Source organism: Chionomys nivalis, chromosome 6 (assembly GCF_950005125.1).
Source record: "Chionomys nivalis chromosome 6, mChiNiv1.1, whole genome shotgun sequence".
Classification (NCBI taxonomy): Eukaryota; Metazoa; Chordata; class Mammalia; order Rodentia; family Cricetidae; genus Chionomys; species Chionomys nivalis.
Genome location: NC_080091.1, coordinates 37634498 through 37657752, shown reverse-complemented (window position 1 = coordinate 37657752; position 23255 = coordinate 37634498). Strand labels below are relative to the sequence as shown.

Genomic DNA, 23255 nt, shown 5'->3' with positions numbered 1-23255 from the left:
ACCTTAGGTCTGGTCGTGCCACTTCCCATGGTCCAGGCACAGCCATGTACCAAGTGACTTCTCTCACTTCCCTTGAAAACACAACAGTAGCCCTAGGGTACCGTCCAGATGGGGCGCCAAACCCGGGTCCGCGGCTCCCTGCTGTCCTGACACAACAGTTGATGTGGGCAGCTACTATTTTTGCAGACGTGCGTCAGCAGTTATTATTCGACATGGACGTCAGAGGAAAGGACATAAAAGGAAATTTATCTTTAGCAGCCTGAAGTTCACGGCTTCATCGTTATTCATACTGCTCATCTATTCAATCCCATGCATTGCTAGTGCAAGCCGACAGGCACTTTACAAGAAAACCAGGCATCGGAAAATGAATCGTGCCCACATGGGCAGTGAGTGCCCCGCCCTGGAGGGAAGGGGCCAGTTCAAGTTGGGGAGGGGGCGTCTTTGCTCAAGCTCAACTCTGTGTAACAGGTAGCTCAGGCTGCATTCTCATCTCACCGCCCACCCTGACGTTTCCCTGTTTGGTCTCACAGGGCTCTTATGAGCCCTGCTACAACTCTGGGATATATCTGAGCCCTTATGGGGCCATCGTTTTGGCTTGGCCCCTGGGTGGCCCTCTCTCTTGCTTAGAGTTAACAGAGATCAGTGTATTATTCCAAAGACCATCTGAACAGTGACTCTGATAACTTATCGGCAGGGCTGCATATGGTTTGAACAGGTCGTGTGCTGTGCCGTTCTAGAGGGGAGGGGCCAACCACAGAAGACACTGTAGATTTATTTTTATGGTAACACATGTCCAATAATTGCAAGAAAAGTTATTTTTCTGGTAAAATGACATAACTAAGGATGAGTGGGAGTAAGGGGTCTTGAGGAGTCTGTCAAGGCTCTTGTCAGAGCAATCCTGCCGCCACCACCATCTACGGTGGCATCCTGCCCGCCAGGCTCAGAAATGGCATCAGCCAGTCGTGTACTGATGCTGAGCCCAAACAAAGCCACACTGCCGTTTGTCACAGCAACAAAATGCCAACACCAGGGGTACCACTGCTCCCCTTCAAAGCTCTGTGGTGGCTTCCTTTCCCTTCCTTACGGGGGACCGGGATGACCTTTTCTACGGCACCTTCTGGACTGGACTTATGCCACACTCAGACCCTGGTTACCCAGCCAGACTTCTGTCTCCAAACCATCTCTGTCTCTATGTAAATGACAGCAGGAAAGCTCTGCTCCCGGACTGCATGTACGATCGCACAGGAGACTAAAACCCACCAGCATCCTCATGGGCGCAGGTACCATGTGTTAGTGAAAAGCCAGAGGCTTCCACTCGTGACTGCATAGGGTCCCCCTTCCACGGACCACACCAAGCAATAGTAACCTGAGTTCAGGGACAGCCCTGCAGCAACGCCTCCTTTCCCTGTGAGATACGAAGGCTGTGTCTTCCTTACCATACGTTCAGTCCCAGAGACTAACAGCTGTCGCCGCCTCAGTGTGCCTGCCTGTTCTTTCTGACCCATCCCTTCAGTGGGCTTCCTCTCACTTCTCATGTGTCATCATAAGACGCTGAGACTTCCCTCTGCCTTCTGACCTCTATCCTGTTCCCATTTTCATCGACCTCTCCTCATGCATCCCATAACAGGAGAGTTACTTCCACCAGAAGTCCTCTGTGGCTCTTCCTCCCTCCTCTCTTTCCCTTCCATCTCTTCCTCCCTCCCTCTCTCCCATCCTCTAGCGAAGCCACTTGCCACAGTAGCCCCAAATGAGAGGAGCGCTCCTATGCTAGGACAGCCCCTGCGAGCAGGGGAGACCCAGGGTAAGAACACAGACATCTGTCTGTTCACCCCCTTGCTTCAGGCCTTGTGGACTCACAGGAACTCAGCTCATGGGACATGCCAGAGGACAAGCCCTTTGAGGCTGTCCCTAACCAGACCCAACTTGGGACTTTCTGAAGGGCCCTGTCTCCCATATCAGTCCTCTCTGGTGTTCTGTCGGGCTCCTTCTCTGAGGATGGTTCCCGGTCTAGCCCTCAAAGATAACAGGAAGCGGGGGTCCAAAATAAAAACAAAACCCACATCAAAACCCAGGTTGGGCATGGTGGCACACATCTGTAACATCAGTATTTGGGAGGCAGAGGCAGAAAGATTGTGAGTTAGAGGCCAGCCTGGACCACATAGTGAAGACCTGTCTCAAAAACACTAAAATACAGCAGGCTTTAGAGCAGACAAGGGCCTGGCACTCACATTACAACCACACAGCCTCCAGGGAGTCTCATTACCAAGTCTGTGTGAAGACAGTCAGTCTCAGTGGCCTGTGACAGATGCTATTACCCCAGTCTCTTCCTGTGTTGGTGACACATCGCTCTGCCCTTAAAAGTGCCATTTTTGTAGCAGCCTGCTCAGTGCCACCTGGCCTGACCTGTGGGAACACATTATGCTGGGCTCAGGGCTCCTGTGTTACGGTCTTCCAGATTCACATTACAGTCAAAAGATATATATAAGTCTAACACACACACACAAAGACCAAGGGGTGTGCTGCTGAGCCTGGGGACACCTGATCTCCCTACCAGGTGCACCTAACTGCAGCCTGGAGCCTGAAGACCACCTGTGCCCCAGGATCTGTGAAGATGGCTTAACACAAAATTGCATATTTACTTAAAACAAGGAGGGTTTTTTCTTTCAGTTTGTTGTAACTCAAGCACGCCATTCTCGTCATGAATCTTGATGATGTATTGTGAGGACAAACAGCTGCACAGGCCTGACGTCATCAGCTCTCCATTCCTTGTTCCTCTAGACTTGTGGGCTCTACATGACCTCATTGCCATCACAGATCCACACACCTCAGCTCGTGTTTGTCTCCAAGCCCTCAGAAGACAGATGTGGGTTTCTCCCACCCCTCCCACAGCTGCCTTTCAAAGGAGCTTTCTTTCGCAGGGCCCCTGGTTTCCGGGAACTGGCATGCTGCATGGTGTACAGAGCCGCCTGCCAGGCTAGGTGACACCCAGGGCTAAACGGAACTTCCCCCAGTCCCTACATGGGCCTTTCCCCTTGTGGCTCCCTAGGTTCTGTCTGAAGCACAGAGATAGATTACACACAATACACAATATCTCATCTCAACCTCACTGCTACATAAAGAGATTAAGATGCAAACAAACATTTGTGTGTGTGTGTGTGTGTGTAGATCAAAGGACAATTTAGGCTGGGTGGTGGTGGCGCACGCCTTTAATCCCTGCACTCGGGAGGCAGAGAGAGGCAGGTGGATCTCTGTGAGTTCGAGGCCAGCCTGGTCTACAAGAGCTAGTTCCAGGGCAGGCTCCAAAGCTACAGAGAAACCCTGTCTCAAAAACAACAACAACAAAAAAAAAAAAAAAAACAAAAAAAGGACAACTTAAGCGTCTTGGTTCCTAGAACCCTGAGCCATCTCCCTGGCCCTGGGAAGGTAGGTTTAATGTCTTTTCAATGAGGGAAGCCGGCTGAGGGTCCTGCCGTAGATTCCTGCGGGCTGCTCCTGACAAGCTTAGGATTGGGGTCAGGAATTGGCTGACGTAGATGACTCTGGGTCAGGGACAGACTTGGGAGATGTGACCTGGCAGTGGAGCCAAGACAAGAACCCATGTCTCCCGGCTCATGACACAATATGACTTCCAGCGTAGCTGCCATGGGACTTGATTCCCCAAGTCAGAAAGTTCTGTCCCTGAGCCACTCACAGCCTGGATCACAGCTCCTGGCCTCCCGGGCAGGCAGCAAATCCAGCTCCCTCTCCAATGTGAATAAAATAAGCTGAGGTGTGGGACATAAATCTCACTGGGACCCGTCTGCAAGGAGGGTCTAGTCTAGGGACCTTTCACATTGTTTCTGTGAGGTGGGCTGGAGTTCTCTCCACGCACAGTGGAGAACCAAGTGCCCATAGTTGGTGCTAACCAGAACTCTGTCAGCCTGGGCCTCCCCCACTTTTCTGCCCCTTTAGCAGGCACAGTCACTGTTAAGAATGGGAGGTTGCCAGCTTGTCCCAAAAGTTCTAGTGAGGCCATGCGAAGCCAACAGAGCACCTCGGGGACACACCTCTGCTGGCCTGAGGTTCCAGTCTAGAGGCCTGGATCTGCCTGTGACACTGGCCACAGGGTCTCCTGCTGAAGCTGTAAGTGCTGCTCCAGGCACCATTCTAAATGCTGCGTACATTACACACAACCTCTGAGTGCCCTTATCCCCAGCATGATCTTGACATGAAAGAGAACACGGAAACTGGACCAACCAGAGGTCACTCAGACACTGCAGTACCCACACCCATGCTTCCTCAGAAAGGTGTGAGCTTCTATCACAACCAAGCAGAGAGCAAGCAGGCATTTCATTCCACACTTGCTAGCCTTGAATCTTCCACAAGGTAGCAATCGAAATTGCTCTATGGGCAAAGAGAGAAAAGCAATTTAACATCTGATGTGTATTTTCATTTTTACTGACTCCAAAACTCACCCTCTGAATAAATCCGTCTAAATCGATAACAGAATCATCACTTAACTTTGCATATGCATGAAGTATATATCGGAAGTAAAAACTGGAGATTACAACCAATTGGTTAAGAGCAGAAAACGTACTCTGAACAGAACACATTCCTATAAGGGGACCCAAGTGCAACCACTAAAATCCTATACCTGTGTTTAGAACGCCAATGGTTGACCACACTCTCCATGACTTCCAGACTGAAGCGTAGTGTTCTGCAGGTCTGGGGAATGCAGGAGCTAGCCAGACCCATTGAAGCCTTTGGCATAGCCAGTCAACAAGCAAAATTAATCGCAAGGTTCACTACAGGCCAAGGGGCATTAATGGCTTAAAAAAGAGCTGGTTCTAATCTAGGCATGTTAAGTGAAGTTAATCGCCTCTGTGTCTGTTGGGTCAACAGGGTGAAAGAATCCTGATTCCAAGGGACTGACATTAGACCAGAAACACTAAAGGTAAACAGCAGGTTTCACTCACGGAAGTCTCCAAAAAGGGTTTCAAGCATTAAAAATGGCAGGCAAGACTAGGGGCTGCAAGTCTGCAAGGCATTGGCTTTCCCTCACCGAAGTCAGAACACCAGAAGGTTCTGCCTGCACACTGGGGCAGTTAGCCGGGATCACCGCAGGGCAGGGGTATTCTCAGGGCTGGCCCTTGCTCGGACCCAGGTGACCACTCTAGAGTCACACCGTGAGCTAAGCTAACTCGAGGACGCGGCCCTTAAGGATGGCGCTGCAGTCTTGCCAGCGCTCCGGGCGCCTGAAGGCCCTGGTGTAGTGAGGATCCCAGGCCGACTGAAATGGGGTAAACGTTAGGGGCCGGCAAACACGAGCGCCCCTCCCAGACCCCCTCTCCTTCCCATGAACAGCTGGACTGGACTTCTTTTCCTTTTTCACCCCCAGAGGCTAATCGACCCCGCGCATCTCTAGCCGCAGCCCCCTTTCCAAAACTCGCCATGCGCAAAGCCACTGCGCAGCGTGCGCCGGCGGGGTGTGGGGAAAGGGGTTCCCCGGGGCTCTCCGCGATCCCCACGCCGCGAGTGAGTGACATCAGAGGCTAGCGTGGACGGATCCTGCCGCAAAGCCCGGCGCGGGGCGGGCGGGCGTGAGTGCGAGGGGAGCCCGTCCTCACGAAAGCCGGCGGCACTAACCCTTCTTAAATTTATTCAGGCAGCCGGAGCTGCAGAAGGAGCGCACGGAGGCCGTCTCCCAGCAGCCGCGTCCCTTCATCCCCGCGGCCTGCGGCCTCCGAGCGGCCGGGCGCTACATGGCCCCGGGTCCGGGGAGCGCAGCTCGGAGAGCCGCAGGGCGGAGGCGGCGGTGGGCGCTCGTGGGTCCCGGCGTCGCGTCGCACGGAGCACCGGGCCGCCCTGAGCGCGGTCCCTTAACCCCGTCGGCGCCGCGCGCGCCGAGCGGCCTCCCCGCCTCCTCCCCCGGAGCCTGCGCCGCAGCAGCCGCCGTGCGACCCCGCGAGCTCCGGGGCGCGGGGTGTAGGGCGGGCTTCCCGCGGCCACGTCACGTCTGCACGCGAAAATCCGAGCGAAGGGGCCGCCCCCTGCAGCAGCAGGCTCGGCGCTACTGCGCTTCAAAGGAAGGGTGCCCTTGAGAAGCCGAGGCACGTGGGAAATGGGGTGGCCCGGAGCCTGGCGGTGATTCCAGGAAATTGAGGTCACTGCTGAGACCCGGTCACCTTCTAACCCCGCTTCCGCAGCAGGCGCATCTATGTCCGGCCACCTGCAGCTTACCTGGCCACCTTCTGCGAGGAAGGCAACAGGCGGGGCCCCAGGGACTTCAGCTCCTTTAGGCACTGCTGCTACAGGAATGCAGGCATCTGGGGACATCTGCCTCTGCCCAGACCTCTATGGATATGAACGCCCCTAGAAGTCTGATGGGCGTCCCAAACCCAGCTGTCTAAATGTGAGTTCCTTGTGGTTCTCTAGAGCTTTCTCCCAACCCTTCCTTCACCCCTCTCCCATCAGCAGGAGAAAGCGCAGAGCCATATTTGAGTGATCTGCCTTAAGACCACTGGGCCGCACAATCCCGAGCTCTGTGCCCATGGAACACATGCCCAATCCCACTCTTCTCCATCACCCCACTCTCTCTGGACCACGGAGTCTTAGAAAGCATCCCAGAAAAATCACCGTTTCCACTCTGCCTGCCCCCAGTCCACACTCAGTACAATGTCCAAAGGATCCAGTTCAATGTCAGACTCAAGATCTCCACATTATGAACCCACAATTTACTGATGGAGCCCTATCACGCGGCCCCAAGCTTCCTACTTTTGAGAGCCTGGAACACCTGCCTCAGCTTTCCCAGGAGCAAGACTGCAGTGTGCCCCAGCCTAATTTTATTGGCAATTTTTATAGGACTTATGTGTGTAGGAATGGATCCAACGCGGGATATTCAGTCCTGTGCTCTCATTACCATGGAAGGTGGAAGAATCTGACAGAAAACAGTGTCCCTGTCCTGAACCAGGAAGGGCAGAGTACAAGGCTGTGTGTCGGTCCCACACAAAGTCGTTCTTGGTGTTCCTGCCCGTGAGCTACCACCGTCTAAACACTGCTACTTAAAGCCACTCCGGATTACTTGAGAAACCAGCAAAGAAAACACATCTAGAAAAGAAAGTGAAGTAGTGAAGCAAAAAATAAAAGAATCTCCAAGTCCTGGGAGAGCACACATAGACACACACATGTGCATACATGAACACACATGTACATGCACACACAAACACAGACACATGCATTTGCACACACATGCATGTATATGCATACACATGAATGCATGAATTCTTGCACACACACACTGTACCACTTTTCTACACATTAATTTTCACAGTAAGCCACATCAACATTATCAGGTTCTGCTCATGTAGAATGGTTAGAGTCCAGCCTAGAAGAACAGGTAGCTAGATGTCAGGTGAGGGTTCACAGGTGACCAAGCAGCAAGGTCAAAAGACTCAGTGTCACACTTCCACTCACCACACTGCTGGCTAGGCTCTGATTGCACCAGGTTCCTCCTTTGCTAGTGCATATACACACACTGAAATTCATGTTCAAATATTGGTGTGTGCTCCTGTGTATGTGTGTGTGTTCATGCATGTGCACAACATCCAGTGTTCATCCCAGTGCCAGAGGCAAGAGGAAGCAGGTCACTAATGGGAAGAGTCTAGGGTGTAACATGGCAGTGCAGTGAGAGCCACAGATATGTCCCCACCCCACGGACCAGTGTGAGGAATCAGCTTCAGGTTGGAGAGGAAAAGCAAGACGCTCAGTGCCTGTCACCACTGGTTGTAAAAACAGATGCAACCTAAGAGCCCAGCTGCAGGGAAATGTCACTGTTGTCAGCTTCCTGGATGCCACAGAGTCATCTAGACTTACACAGGCAATGACAGCACAGATAAAAACTTATGCTAACATCCACAGTGCTGCAAGAAAAGTAGCTCAGACAACATGCTTGCAATTGAGTAAAATCTACAATGAAGCAGCCTATTAAAGCTGCAGGTTCGGGGGGCAATTTCTTGGACTGTAGGCTTCTGTCTTCTGGATCCAGCATGGTCTTCTGGGACTTTATTCTGAGGACAGAGACCAAGGTCTTCTCTCATTGTTCCCAGCCTCCCATGTGACCCAGTACAATGAAGGTACTTACTGGTAGCATGAGCACTGGAGTGACTCATCAGTGATGAGATCAATGGCTTGCTTCCGCTAAGTGACTTACTCATTCACCAGGAACCATACCTGGCTGAGCCTGGCTTCAGGCTTCTCCTCCCGCCTCCCAGCTTTCCCCTGTTGACCCTTCAAGGTTGTGCTACTGGAGCACACCACCTCACAGCCTCCTCTTCCCTCTGTACTTCCTGGAGGACAGCCCAGAGGCGAGGAGAGCCTTGGGTCCTGTAAGAGCAAGCTCTACAAGAGCTAGTTCCAGGTACAGGCACCAAAGCTACAGAGAAACCCTGTCTCAAAAAGCAAAACAAACAAACAACAAACGAACGAACAAAAGAGCAAGCTCTATAGCACCATCCTGACCTGAGCTCGTCACAGCCCTTAGGGAACCGCGACTTCCCTCTGGGTCACAGGCTCATCATTAAAAGGGACTGGTGCCTTTGCTCACCCAGGGTGCATAGCACATGCCTGGTCCCTGTGGGGCTACCTTCCGATTGAAGCTTTAACAGAAACAGTGTTCTAAGAATAGCCATACATAGGTGCTGACTACCATTGTCATTAATAAATTAATGACTTTGCTTCAAAGCCAAAGAATTAATTCAAGAGCAATTTATGAGAATGGGTTGCTAAGCAATTAAAATAAATGTCTAAGGGGAAACTCTTCAATTTGTCATTGGTTATGCTAAAAATTACAAATTATTGGAAAGAATGTATCATTCAGATCTGTTTGATGTAAGGGAGTATTTGGGCCGATTCTGTCCTGTGTGCCCTGTACTTTTGGGCAGTAGAAAAGATGGACTTCACCTCTGGGGGCTGAGTCTGGTAGGCAGCAATGGGCTGCCTGGCCTGGAAGCCAGCTCTCTGGAGTACCAGGAGGTAGAGTTGGGGTTAGTGCCACCAGCCAGTTCCAAGGACACTGGCATCTTGTCAGCCTCCATCCAATGCGCCTGTTGTAATGGTAAAAATAAAATGGCGCCATTCCCAAGGGGCCACAGGGGGCCAGGAGGGGCAGCAGGTCCCAGGCAGGGAGCTATGTAGTGGGTGAGAAATCTGGGTGGGGGGTTAGCTGGTCCCAGGAAGAGCCGCAGTGGGCGAGAGACAGATGCATAGGCATGCCATGCAGAATGAGGTTGGATATTTATTTAGTGGGTTATGGAAGGGAAGGGGAAAGGGGAGAGGGAGGGAGAAGGGGGATGAACAGAGAGAGAGAGAGAGAGAGAGAGAGAGAGAGAGAGAGAGAGAGGTGGGAGAAGAGGAGAGCTCAGGCTGGAAGCAGAAGGAAGGTCCCCTTGCCACAGTGGACAGGGAGGGAGTGGGTGGGGCTTGTCTCTTAAAGGGACAGGACAGATCATTACACCCATTGGTTATTAACCAAAGAGTCTTTTGCTTGTTGGAGCCTAACTTTCATTGACAAGTCCCTGAAGACTCTGCACATTTGTTTAGTCTTCTCTTCTCATTATTATTATTTTTTTACTTAAAGTGATAACAAATAAAACTGAAAAATACAAACTGATTACAGAATATGCCCCTTGATGGGTCATTAAAGCAACACAAATTAACAACCTTGAGGAGTTCTTTTAAGTATATTGTGTCACCACTGAGATTCCTGGAAAACCGATGCACGCCTGTTCTGGGGTGTGGCTCATTCCATAAAGGGATATGATGGCTCCCTGACGGCTGTGTTGCTGCTGTTACCCGAAACTCGATAACCCAACTACTGGAAGATTTCCCTCAGCAAATGAATCAAGAGGATGAAGAGATATTCTGTACAGAGATGCTCACTGCCTCACTATCTGTCATAGCACACAACAGAAAAGTCAAATGCTCAACAACTAAGGGTGATTCAGACATGAAGAGTATCAGCTCTGTGGACTATTACACAGCCATTAATAGAAGACAAAGAGTGGGAACCTGCCAGCTATAATGGCAGGGTAAAGGGCAGATCACAAAGTAGCCTCTTTAGTCAGATGCTTAAGATGGGAAACATAAGAAAGGGGAAGAAAAAAATACATAGAATTCAAAGGCAGGTTTGTGAGGATGTGAGATTACTGGCATTTTTTTTTTAATTCCAACCCTTTCATCTTCAAGTATGGTATTTCCCACAGTGACAAAATCACATCCGATCAACTGACCATAAACCCTTTTAAAGTCCAGGTGCTTTGCTCAGGGAGGGTAGCAGGACATGTGACCCGAGAGCAGGGAGTCAGGATTGTGGATCCCCACCTTATGATGCCAGTCAGCTCTCCCAGGGGGCTGTGGGGCCTGGACTCAGATTGGAAACCCACCTGTTGGGTGACAATACAAATACAGAAGCCTCTCTGAGCCTTGCTTTGCTGCATCCTCAGCCAAAAATAGTCCAGGCTGGCTGGCTGGCTGGTTGGCTCTGCCAGGAGCTGAAACAAACATCCCCTAATATTATGTTGAACTCCAACCTAAGAATGGGACCATACTTCGATCTAAAGTTTTTAAAGGGATGCTTCTAATAAAATGAAGTCATTGAGTCCCCACTAATCAACTCTGGGAGGTGCCCTCCCAAGAAAGGCGGATTAGGAGATGTACACACAGAGTCCAGAAGGACACAGGGAGAAGGCGAGCCGAGGAGAGCCACCTCAGAAGGAGCCCAGCCTGCTGGCCCTCTGACCTTTGGCTACTAGTCTCTAGAGATGAGAGTGGATTTCTGTTGTTTAAGCTGCCTAGACTGAGGGGTTTTGTGAGTCTGAGTGACTGATAAAATTCCTTATGCAAAACCCTGAGGATGTCAGCACCAGCTCTGGTAGGAGCTTACCTGGGAAGCTTGAGCCACACCAGAGTCAGATGAGAGGCATTCCCAACCACTTCCCTAAGCCCGGCTGAACTACACAGGCCCAGCTTAACTGCGATCCCCATGACATCTGGAATGAGAGGGCAGTGTGGCCAGCACTGCTGTGCTGCTGAGAAACCAATGCAGAGAAAGAGAGCATCAAGTCTGCTCCTCCGGGCAGGGATCAGGACTGCCTGCCTTTAGATCTCCAAGCTCCACTTCCCCGGCACTTCCCAAACCTCTGAGTGACAGACTCTCAACTCAACAGACATTCTTATTGCCACAATCACAAGTTTGAGGCCAGCCTGGTCTACAAAGTGAGTTCCAGGGCAGCCAAGGATACATAGTGAGACCTTGTCTAGAAAAACCAACCAAACAAAAAAACCCACAAAACCAAACCAAACCAAAAGAAAAAACATGGAGAAAATACTGCAAAGTATGTAACAAAAGACACACACTAGAATGCGTGACTCCACAGCAGCATAAACTCCAAATCACTAAAGGGTACCATGGCAACAGAAATGATTAGCAAGCTCAGAATGCACATGATTGGCCAAGAAACAGACCAAGGCCTACCCAGTCTCAACAGCAACAGGAGAAATGCAAAGCAGACTGAGGAAATGCCTTCTTGTTCACTGTTTATTCAGTAACAGTAGGAAGAATGCCATGGAAGCTGGCCATCCACACTGTTGGGAGATAAACAGTAGCACACGCGCGTACATGCGTGTATGCGTGTGTGCGCGCGCGTGTGTGTATGCGTGCATGTGCGCGCGTGTGTGCGTGTATGTGTGCACGTGTGTGCGTGTGTGTGCACGCGCGTGCATGTGCGTGTGCGTGTATGCGTGCGTGTGTGTGTGTGTGCGCACGCGCACACACACGAGTACATGCCACAGCACTTGTGTGGAGGACAAAGAACTCCTTCAGGAGTCAGTTCTCCCCTTCCAACGGGTGAGTCCTGAGGATTGAACTCAGGTCACCAGGCCCAGAGGCAGGAGCCCCACCAGCTGAGCCATTCTGTTAGAGCTGTCTTCATCTTTGGGTCTTTCACTGAGCTTGGAGCTCCATTAATTGATCACCCTGTCTCCACCCCTACTCATCACTTCATGAGGGTGATGGGGATTAAACTCAGGACTTTGTGCCTACGCTAAGCACTTGACCTACTGAACCATTTGTATTCTGTATCCCCAGGCCCTTTGAATTCTGTTTGGCCAGCAGTCTGGTAGTGCCTGCTGGTATCTATCCTGTGCACCCTTGTCACCCAACAGCTTCACTCCTTGGAAGCTGTGCTAAGTAAAGGCACACACCACAGCACTCTTTGAACAGAAATAGTGTAAAGAATCTTACTGCCGGGCGGTGGTGGCGCACGCCTTTAATCCCAGCACTTGGGAGGCAGAGGCAGGCGGATCTCTGTGAGTTCGAGACCAGCCTGGTCTACAAGAGCTAGTTCCAGGACAGGCTCCAAAACCACAGAGAAACACTGTCTCAAAAAACCAAAAAAAAAAAAAAAATGAATCTTACTTAGCCATCAGAAGGGGAGCTGACGGACACCCCGTGGAATTCTACACCATTGTTTCAAACTGATAGAGATCTATTTGAATTGGCACATGGGGATCTTCAAAATACACTGGGGCCAGAGAAAAAGCAAGGAGGTGCATGCGGAGGCAGGTGGGGGAGGGGCCCGTCCTCCACTTCGGGAACGGTTTGCAGATGTACCACTGGAATTGACTGTGGCTCTCTAGGGAAGTGATGAGACAGGGCTAAATTCTGCAACATATATCTTGGAATCATTTAAATACTTCACAGTGCTGTGTTTCTTAAGTACATATAATCCTCTCAGACAGCAATAGAGACAGATGTTGCCACATGACTGCCTGCTCTCACTGAAACCTATGGCTGGGAACAGGGGGTCCAGGGGGTCACATCAGAGAAGCCACCACATCAGTGCACACAGACCAACCTGGCAGGCAGCAATCAGAGAGGGTCTGGATCATTTGGCGCATGCGTGGCACAATCCCCATGAATCGGAGGAGCAGAGCCGCCCATGGCGACGGGCCCTGCAAAGAAGGGACATAACTGCAACCAGGTGTGGTGGGACCAGGGGTGAGGTGCTTGCCACCCACCTAGGCTGGAAACCAAGCCACCTTCAGCTCCCAGGCTACGGGCAGCAGCTCATGGCCATGGACACCAGTGACTGCCCTCAGTGCGACTGGGGCGTGAGGAAAGGACATCGTGGGGTATCTAGGCATCCCCTCGCACTCAGCCCCCAGGCCTGCTCTGAGCCACATGGTCAAAGACAGCGGGAGAGGGAAACGCGACAGGTGTACCCCCGCTCAGTGATGGAGTCTGATGGCCTTGCTGGAAGCCCTCCACACGTCCCTCATGTCATGTCAACCACTTCCTGGTGCTTGTGTCTCACACAATCTTCCGACCTCCGCATCTCCCACTGCCAGGTGGTGGTCAGCTGTTCATACTCTTTCCACTCCGTGGGACAATATCCATGCCCGTGGCATGCACCTCGCACCTCTTTCTGTTCCCTCCGAGCTCCAGAACCACCCACATGCCCTCTGCCCCCACCCCTGTAGAGTCCAGCATCTCCTCTGTTTCCTCATGACCACTGTGGTGGTTTGAATGAGAATGGCCCCCATAGACTCAGAAGTTTGACTGTTTGATCCCCAGCTGGCAGAATTTGAGGGAAGGATTAGGAGGTGTGGCCTTGTTGGAGGAGGTGCGTCACTGGGGGTGGGCTCTGGAGTTTCAAAAGGCTGCACCAGACCCAGGCTCTCTGCCTACTACCTTCTATGGATTGGACCTAAGCTCTCAGCTGCTGCTCTAGCACCTGCCTGCCTGCCCTGCCTACTGCCATTCTCTCCACCATGACAACCATGGACTCACCCTCTGAAACTGTAAGCAATGCTCCCTGGGTCATGGTGTCTCTTTACAGTGACAGAACAGTGACTCAGACACTACCTTTCCCTCACTGACAGTCCTATCTGTCCCCAGGCACTGGCTGCAGCCCCCAGGGGCAATGGCTCTGCTTTCTTTCTCAGTGTGTGCATGCGACAAATCCCAGAGTCCTTCAAAGTAAGTTGCAAATCCATCCAGATCAGTTGTACCCTCCTGCTCACTTCCAGGGCCTCAGCTTCCACGTTCCCTTTCATGTCCACCCTCTGGGTAACCACAGGGGCAATCTACTGAAAACATCCCTTCTTCCTGCTGCTTCCCTGCCCCGGCCCTTGGTGCCAACAGAACCAAGTTTAACTTTAACCCTTTCGTATATTGTAACCTGAGGAGCTACGCCTTATGGGTATCAGTGCTCCCCACTGCCCCTGCTCACCTGGTGACCTGCCTTTCTCTCTTTGAGTCCTGCTCAGCTCTGACTACTGGGTGTGGGCCTCTCTCTAGCCCCAGAAGCTTCAGCGGTGGCAGAAAGGTTCTCAAGGTACACTGACTCAGGAGGACCTGATGGAGGTCTGTCTCCCAGAAGAATGGCCAGTAGTTTGGGGGCCTGGGAAGGTTGGTAGTCACCTGATTTGTCCCAGGGCTGCCAAAACCTGAGAGGCAAAAACATAAATTAATTCTCTCACAGCCTTAGATGCAAGAAATCCAAAATCAAGGTGTCGGCAGGGCTGTGCGCCCCTCCGTGCACGAGAGGTGGATTACTTGCTTCTTCCAATTTCTGGTGGCCTCAGGAATTCCTTTGCTTGGGACTTCATCCTAACCCTGCCTTGCTTCTGTGTTCTTATATGGTGTTCTTGTGTGTGTATGCACACACATGTGTGTGTGCATGTACATGTTTGTATGTGTCTGTGGGTGTGTATATGCCTATGTGTCCTTATAGTGTGTTCTGTGTGTGCACATGTGTGTGCATGCATGTGCACGTGTGTCCTTGTATACTGTCCATGTATGTGTGTTCGTGTATGTGTCTATGTGTGTATGTACCTGTATGGTATTTCATGCATGTGCATATATGTGTACATAAGCCTGCATTTGCACATTTGTATACGTGTGTGTGTGTGTGTGTATGTGTGTGTGCAATAGGGACCTGAATGGCTTTGCCATAAAGATTACATCTGTAGAGACCTTTTCCCAAATAAGGCCACACTCACAAGCACAGGGCATTAGGACATAATGCAGCCCACAGGACTCTGGCACTACTGGTGCCTAATATTGCACTTGATACATAAAAAGACTCTGGCTCCCATGAATGGCCACCCGAGCAAGACTGATGAGATCTAAGCAGGGGGGAAAGTGGCTTGGAGAAGGCAGGTTGGGCCTGGAGGAGCGGAGACACGACGACCACATTCAAACTCTGCCTGGGGGTGGAGAGCAAGGTGCGCTGAAGGCTCTTTTCTTTCAGTGTGGGTTCCAGGGCTGGCCTGCAGGAAAGCCCTTCCCAGCCAGGCTGGGGCCCGTCCTCTTTTCAGATGCAGGAGCTGTCAGGGGAAGGCTCTTCGGGAGAGCATGACAAGAGCAGAATCTGTCCCGGAAACATCACCCACAAGGCAAGTGTCAGAGAAGTCCCATGTGGGAAGGGGCCAGGTGCAAAAATGTCAGCCTTGCCGAGGAGCTGAATCAGGGCTGTGACAGCATGGTCTGAGGAAATGAGTGCACTCCAAAGAAAATCTGACAGGAAAGGGGACAGGGCCTGGCTTCGGGCAGAAGGAAGAGGCTCACAGGAGGAGGTGGGTGCTAGGGGCTCAGGGCTGGAGACACAGAAGATGGAGCCTGGAACCGGAAACGCAGCCCAGGGAATGGACCGAGTCTAAAAGGGAGGCGAGTGGTTTAACATGGGTGTGTTTGCTGAGTAGCCACTGAGGCAGTCTGTGTGTACAAAGGAGCTATATGAGATCCACTGAGCAATTTGTTCATCATCACTCTTTTTATGTGAATACCTGGCTCTTAGCAGCAGGTAGGATTAGGTGAAGGGAGGGAGACACACAACTGAATGACCTTTACATGACCTTATTACCCCTGGAATAAGATTCAACACCTGCTGCAACTCCAGGGCTGGCTCCAGGGCATCTATGCAGAGGCCTCACACGGGTCCCTAGACTTCAGGAAGCTTCTCCCACAGAGCCACCAGCGCCACCCAGGCTTGTTATAGAAGTCAACACTGGTACAGCACAGTAGGCGAGACTCCCATCAAAGGAGTAGGATAAAGGACCTTGACAGGAGGCAGCATGCTCTGGCTGGCCAGATACTGGCTCCCGCCACTGTGATTAGAGCTGCTCACACCCAGCTCTGCTTCTTCCTCCTGTCACCCAGCAGGGACACTGCTACCACACAGTGAGTGACCAGAGAACCGAAATATGCACTTGGAGATGGGGTGTGACTTTGTGTGCCGTGTTCCTCTTTAGGGACCCTGAGTCTGTGTGAGGCCCTCTCCTCATGCTGGAGAGCCAAGTGTGAGCATCACCTTGGACATCTGTGACCAAGCTGCTCCATCTCTTCCTCCATATAATAAAGATGGCAAGGGTCCTCCACTCTCAGTTTGCAACTGAGTTGCTTTCAGAGTACCTGGTACCCAGTGTTAGCTGCTGTTGCCACGGGGAGAGGCAGGGCATCAGCAAGATGGGAAGACACACATTGCTGGGAGGAGGCAAGGTGAGAAAAGGCCAGGAAGCCCAGCTGCAGGCTGAAGCCCTTCTTGGGGTCAGTTTCTTTGACCAGAGACTGTTCATGGCCTCGGGCATCAAAACTCCATTCCTCCTGGAGGGAGCACTCCCTTTATCTTCTTACCCAGGCTCCATTGCTGCCTGGCCAACATTTCTGGGTGACAGCTCACCCAAGGGCAGTCCCCACCTTGGGAATATCTCTTCCAGCTTGCACCAGGCTTTCCTGGTCTTTCCATGGCCCTCACCAATCTGAGAATAAACCTAACTGAACACACTTGAGTCCCTCTAATGCCGTGCATCTGGGCACCTCTGTGCCGAGCTGGAGCTGTGGCTTTACGCTCCAGGCCAGCACCGCTTTCTCCACTGCGCAAGAGACACATCTGAAGCCCAGAAGAGTAACCCGGGGTCAACCGCTTCCGCTAGAATCAAGTTGGCTCCATTGCTAAGCGTTCATTACACCTCGTTATCTTTCACCATGAGGCATCCAACAGGAAGACTCAGCCCAAAACCCTCATACACTTTGTCTAACTGTGTGGCTTGTCCACTATATAAGCAAAAAGAAAGTATTTGCAAAACATAAAACGTGAACTGGGTCTAGAACTAGGTATCACTAAGTATCAGCTATAGGATTTAGTAACCCTCAAGTCGTTCCGTTACAGAGGAGATATGAGCCTGCTTTAATTATTAAGGAGGTTTTAAGTTGTTCAGAGTATGGGTAAAAATAGGCAGCCCGATTACATTACAGACACACAGCATGCTAAAAATATATGCACACCCTCAACTTGATCTAACTACGGAAAACTTTTTGGCTATGAAGGTAAATTTTGAGAAAACGACCGGCAAAGCTCAAGGACACTGCTTTCCTAAACCAAAGCAATGCCCACCTCTTAGCCAGCCTGCTGGCGTATTTCTGGATTTTATGAACCGCAACAGCGAGAACATCAGAGTCAGTCATGAGTCAGCCATCCTCCCAAAGCATCATTCTTTGAAGGGGTTCATTCACACAGCCAAAATACAAGCTAGCAGGAGAAAAAGCTCCGAGGCAGAAAGAAGAGGTATGAAAAATGTATATAGAGAACATACATCACCCTTCCTCCCTCATGACCTTTTCTCTCTGAATAACACCAGTGACAAGCCGATGGTACCTAGATACCCAGCGGTCTGCCTCAAGAAAGCAATGCTACGTTCTTGGCATGCATTTCCACAGCACTGCAGTGCTACTGCAGCTCACGCTGACCCCCAGACCTGTACATCACCTCATATATCTTCGCCACCTTTCATTTCATCAGCAGCGCTGAGCATCGGATGACCTACGGCACATGCCCACCAGAGTCCTTTCTGATACACAACAGCTTAAGCTAGACCAATGGCACAAAACACACACCCCTGTCCACCAGGTGAACCCACCAAGACCCAGAAGATTCGTCTAGACCCACTGGGTTAGAATAGGCACCTCATATGGTTTGGGATTTAACACAGGCCTCCAGGGCCTCAAGGCAGGGTCCATTTACTTCCACCCTCTCCCCACTCCCTCACCACCTCCAACATGCCAAAAGGCCCTTTGTCTAGGCAACACCCCCCCAGCAGCCCACCCGCCCAACTCAAGGAGTTACCAGGTCTGTCTGACCTTGCCAGGTAATGGAGATGGGGACCGACTGTTGGTAGGAACGAAGGCAGAGGTGACCCATCAAGTTTAAACACATCTCCCCCTTCAGCTGCCGGCTCAAGGCAGGAGGGGGCAGTTCTCAGGGCTGAGGAGGCCCTAAGGCTCCTCTGGCTGGGGAGTTTCCCAGAGTGACCTCAAACTGCTTACTCAGAGCATAGGCAGGCTGGAGAGGGCTTTTCCTGTGACAGCCACCACTGGAGTTTAAAACCCCCTCTCCGTGCTGGGAGCACACACACACACACGCGCGCGCGCACACACACACACACACACACACACACACAAGTGCCTGCTCGGTACCCACTCCAGAGTACATCTGCCTGAGTAAGGCTCTCAACTCTCAGTCGCACAGACACAATCATCACCCTTGAAGCTCTGCTGACTGCATCTTGGGCGGCAAGGAGAGGATTCTCTCTTGCAGCCTCAGTAAAGGCTGGAGCTTGCCTCCCTCCACTAAAAGATGGCTGGTCTCTATCTAGGTTGAATTCTAGTGCTTGAGCTTTCCAGGGCCAGTCTCCAGCACAGAGAGGGGAAGGTGTCTCCCTTGGGACACCAGCCTGGGCAGAGTCCTTCCTGTTGCTGAACTGCTGGCTACACACAGGGTGCGAAATGCCACCTCCTGTCCGACTTCTAGCTAAATCCTTTGTCCCGCGTGTGAGGGCAAAGGGGTCTCGACCCAAGACTGGGGCTAGTGTAGGGGTAGAGCTTCGAGCTCAACCATCCGGGCTGCTCTCACCTAGGGCTTGAGGAAGGCTAGCGTAGCTCAAGCGACGGGTTGCCCCGGGGCCCTCCTGCCCAACCCGTCAGCCCGCTAACTCACCCCAGGGAGGGGCTCTCCGGAGTGGACGTGGATCTGGCCCCGGGGTCGCGGGGACTCAGCCAGCTGTCGCCTTCCCGCCGCGCTCTTAGCGCGTCCCGGCGGCGTAGTGCTGGCTGCAGCCAAGCTGAGCCGGCGAGGAGGGCGGTGCTGGGTTTGAAGATGCGCTGTGCCGGAGGCCCGCCTCCCCGCCGCGCCCGCCGCTTCAGCACCGCGGACAGCGGCCAGCCCCGCGCAGGAGCGGCCTCGCCCGGAGGCTACAGACACCCGGCTGGACAAAGGCGAGTTCTCCTGGAGGGACGCGCGAGGGCGGCGAAACCACAACTCGGCCTCTTAAAGCGCGTCGGCGTGGTAGGGAACCGGACCCGGCACCCAGGGCGTTATCTGGGTCCAATCAAGGCCGGAGGAGGGTGGCCCCTCGCGTGGGTCCAGCATGGGAGGAGCCCAGCGAAGGTCGGTGCTCAAGCCCTCATCTCTCGTTATCGTATATTCTGGATCTGTCTTGTGAATTAGAGGCTGGGAAAAGGGGTGTCAGGGTTCCATCCGTCCTGCAATTTCACTTCCTCCCACCCACCGCCCCATCCTTGGTGTCAATCAACCAACAGATGGAACTGCTAGAGCTTGGTGACATCACCCAGAGCCACTTCCACGTTGTTTTCATTTCTGTTAAAATCCCTTCTGCTGTTTCTTGTTCCCAACCAGAAGTCCCCGGATGAGATGGTGGTGTCCTTGTTCTGACTTGGCTCCCAGCACAGACCAGCAACGTGACCTTCAGCTTCCTTTCTCCTCTGGAATAGGTGAGTGGGTAGGAGTGTTCTGGCTCCAAGCCAGAGGAAATTCAACCAGTCTAGAGAACCCACAGTTGGTGGGCATTGAGGCCCCACTCCCTCCTGGCTTCTCTTAATCCCTCCAGAATAGAGGCGAGGAGAGTCCTTCCTTCCCTGAACTAAACTGGCAACTCCTGCCTAATTTTTTTCCCAGAACCACAACTTTTTTCTCTCAATAGTTAAGATCCAGAAGCATTTTTATTTTTACCTCTGGCCGACATCCCTGCCTTCATTTGAAGGGGGAAGATGGAACACAGCAATTTAAAAGTCTAGGTTCATAAATCCTATCCAAGAGCATGGATTCTGCATAAGCATTCAGTCAGTGACTGCTAAGAAAGAATGTGACCTGAAACATTCAAGAAGGGCACAGATGGCCCAGGAAACAGGGTCCCAGGCAGAACTCTGAAAATTACTTCACCACCCTCCTTCTCCCTTTTTAAAAAATAATAATGTACTGTCAAGACTCAGAAGGAAGAAATAAAAGTGTGCCCAAAGCATCAGGGTCCATGGGCTTCCTGCTGCAGTCAGCACAGATTCTAGAGGACAAGGTGCCAGGTGGACATGGCATCCCAGTCTTTCTTTGTGCATTTCCTTATTTGGCATGGGATGTCAGGAGCATTTTGTGGCAAAGAATCCCTTCAATTGGTTCCTTTGTCTAATTTATGGCAGGCTCAGCATTTCCCAGCATGCCTGCAGCCTCACATAAGAGACCAGCCCGGGGCCCCAGAAAAACTCACTCTCATATACATACATGCATGCACACACTGATGCATGTGCACATATGCATGCGCACACGTGCACACACACACACACACAACCACTAGAACAAAGTTTAAAATGTATGACCACACGGCTATATTTGTACTGGGCTCCAAAAGGTCCAAGATTTGAAACAGAAACAATTCAACCATACAGCAACATTTAAATTTGTCTGGTTAGTCCATGATTTTCTGATTCTGGAAAAGCTTAAAAACTAGAACACACATCCCTGATTCCCACCCACACAGGCTGGAAGACACTGCTGTGCCAGGCCCTCTCCCTCCTTCAATCCCTTGCATGGGGCAGGGAGCAGGAGATGGAAGCCCTCTGACTTCTCCATAGGCTTTTCCTCCTTCAATCCCTTGTATGGGGGAGGGGCTGGAAGCCCCCTGACCTCACCATAGGCTCCATTCTGCTAGGAAGACAGAGTTTACCAGTGATGTTGACAAGCAGTAAACCATGTCCACCAGACTAGCCTATAACACCACCTCTACCACAGATGTGCTAAAACCAAGACAATTCCCAGCCAGCTGTGCCAGCCTGGCCCTGCTGCCTCACTTCCTGTTGTGCTCTGAGCACCCACGGTTCCTTTTCTCCACCCTCTCTGTACTGGCTGGTTTATGTTAACTTGACACAAGCTAGAGTCATCAGAGGGGAAGTTGCCTCAGCTGAGGAAATGCCGCCATGAGATCCACCGGTAAGGCATTTTCTCAATTAGTGATCAGTGGGGGAGGGACCAGCTCATGGTGGGTGGTGCCATCCCTGGTCTGCTGGTCCTGGGTTCTGTAAGAAAACAACCTGAGCAAGCTAGGGAAGCAAATCAGTAAGCAGCACCTCTCCATGGCCTCTGCATCAGCTCCTGCCTCCAGGTTCCTGCCCTGTGTGAGTTCCTGTCCTGACTTCCTTTGGTGATGATCAGCAATATGGAAGTGTAAGCTGAATAAACTCTTTCCTCCCCAACTTGCTTTTGGTCATGGTGTTGCCCTGCAGAAATAGAAATCCTGACTAGGACACCCTCATAGCCAGGCCTTCCTCAGCCTGTCCTTTCCTTCCTTTCCCTAGCATGTTTACAGGAGTCCAGATCATTCGCAGCAGTAGAGGCCTGTCAGCTCCCATGTGAGTGCACAGGCTCAAACTTCTAGAATGAGCAAACCTAGTGCTGGGCAGACTGGGAATGGCAGAATTTGAAACGTTCTTTGGGACTTCATCTAATTCCTATGTCTAACCACCACCACCCTCTCTCCACTCCCAGTAAATACCCTGGCGAGTCAACCTAGAGAAATCTGGATCAGGTCTATCTTCTCAGTAGGCAGCGAAGAAACAGACTCTAGGCTTACAGAAACTGGGCACAACATGGCACTCTCCAGGGTCCTTAAAGGTCTGGGAAGGTATTTGGAAGTAGGACCCTTCTAGGAACCCACCAGACAGGCAGAATGACCTACTGCACCCTAGTCATGCCTCAAAGCCACAGTTGTGGTCAGTGGCTATAGCAACAATGAGAGGGACAGGTGAGTCACGTCAGCCTTGTGGAGAACTGAAAGAGCCTTTCACCTGACGTGCCTCTATTCTAGGACCACAGCTCTGTCAGCCAGAGCTTGGGAAGGGTCACAAGCAACAAGAACACCAGGTCTCCCTGCTCTCTGTGCCTCAGTTTCCATGTGTGTAAGAAGACACAGGATTGGCTGACTTCTGCCATGCCTTTCTGGGTTTTAAAAAAACCCAGAGCTTTGGAGACTGTGGAGATAACTTAGTCAGCAAAGCACTTGCTGTCCAAGCAGGAGGATTTGAACACAATCTTTAGCACCCATAGCTGGGGATGGGGTTTGCATTTATGGTTCAAGCACCAAGAAGGCAGAGACAGGCAGATCCCTGAGGCTCAGTCAGCCTGGCCTAGCCATGGGTCCCAGTGGGAGATTTTTGTCCCAGAAAACAAGGTGGATGACACTCAAGGACTAACTTCTACACACGCACACACACACATGAGAGAGAGAGAGAGAGAGAGAGAGAGAGAGAGAGAGAGAGAGAGAGAGAATGGCAGAATGGAGAAAAGCCTTGGCAGTGTTAGAGATAGGTGCTGTGGGGGAGGGAGTCTATAAGCTGGAACATCCTGGAAATTGAGAGTAGCTGTTAGGGAGGTTTGCAAGACAGAAAAGCCCGGGAGCTAGTGGGGGCTGTGACGTGTGTCACAGGTAAGTGCTAACAGGGGACTAAATGCTCCCTTGTCTGAGGTAGGGGCAGATAGAGGCAGCAGTGGATGTGGTGGCTTGGATGAGAACAGCCCCAGAGACTTGAGTGCTTGGTCACCAGGGAGTGGCACTGTTCGAAAGGATTAGGAGGTGTGACTTTGGTGGAGAAAGTGTGTCACTGGGGGTTGACTCTGAGGATTCAAAAGCCCAGCCAGACCCAGTGCCTCCCTTTCTGCCTGTGGATCAGGATGTAGCTCTCAACAACTTCTCCGGCACCATGTCTGCCATACCTGCTACCATGCTTCCCACCATGGTGATAACGACTAAACCTCTGAAACTATAAGCAGCCCCAATTAAATGCTTTCTTGTGTAAGAGTTGCCTTGGTCATCTCTTCGCAGCAACAGAACAGTGACTAGGACAGAAGCTGGTCCCAGGGAGCAGGATACTGGCTGTG

General features: G+C 51.7%; 1 protein-coding gene and 1 long non-coding RNA gene across 8 annotated transcripts in view; one reads left to right on the top strand and one right to left on the bottom strand.

The window, feature by feature from the left end:
* Nucleotides 1-23255, bottom strand: part of Osbp2 (oxysterol binding protein 2) — a 151280-nt gene that overhangs the window by 47287 nt on the left and 80738 nt on the right. Inside the window, exon 1 of one of the 7 annotated variants that reach the window (XM_057772344.1) lies at nt 18176-18194. The exons of 3 other annotated variants lie outside the window; for them this stretch is intronic. Coding sequence is in view for 2 of the 4 variants with exons in the window: in XM_057772341.1 (XP_057628324.1) it covers nt 5626-5704 (79 nt within the window). In the remaining 2 variants the exon portion in view is untranslated. Of the gene's footprint in view, nt 1-4633; nt 4653-5625; nt 5886-18175; nt 18195-23255 lie in introns of those variants that run through there. 3 more of the 7 variants (XM_057772341.1, XM_057772342.1, XM_057772346.1) reach the window with 3 other exon arrangements.
* Nucleotides 19043-21574, top strand: LOC130875983 (uncharacterized). The gene is made up of 4 exons (XR_009057270.1): nt 19043-19481; nt 19731-19825; nt 21114-21311; nt 21471-21574. It is a non-coding gene; the product is annotated as an uncharacterized LOC130875983 (long non-coding RNA).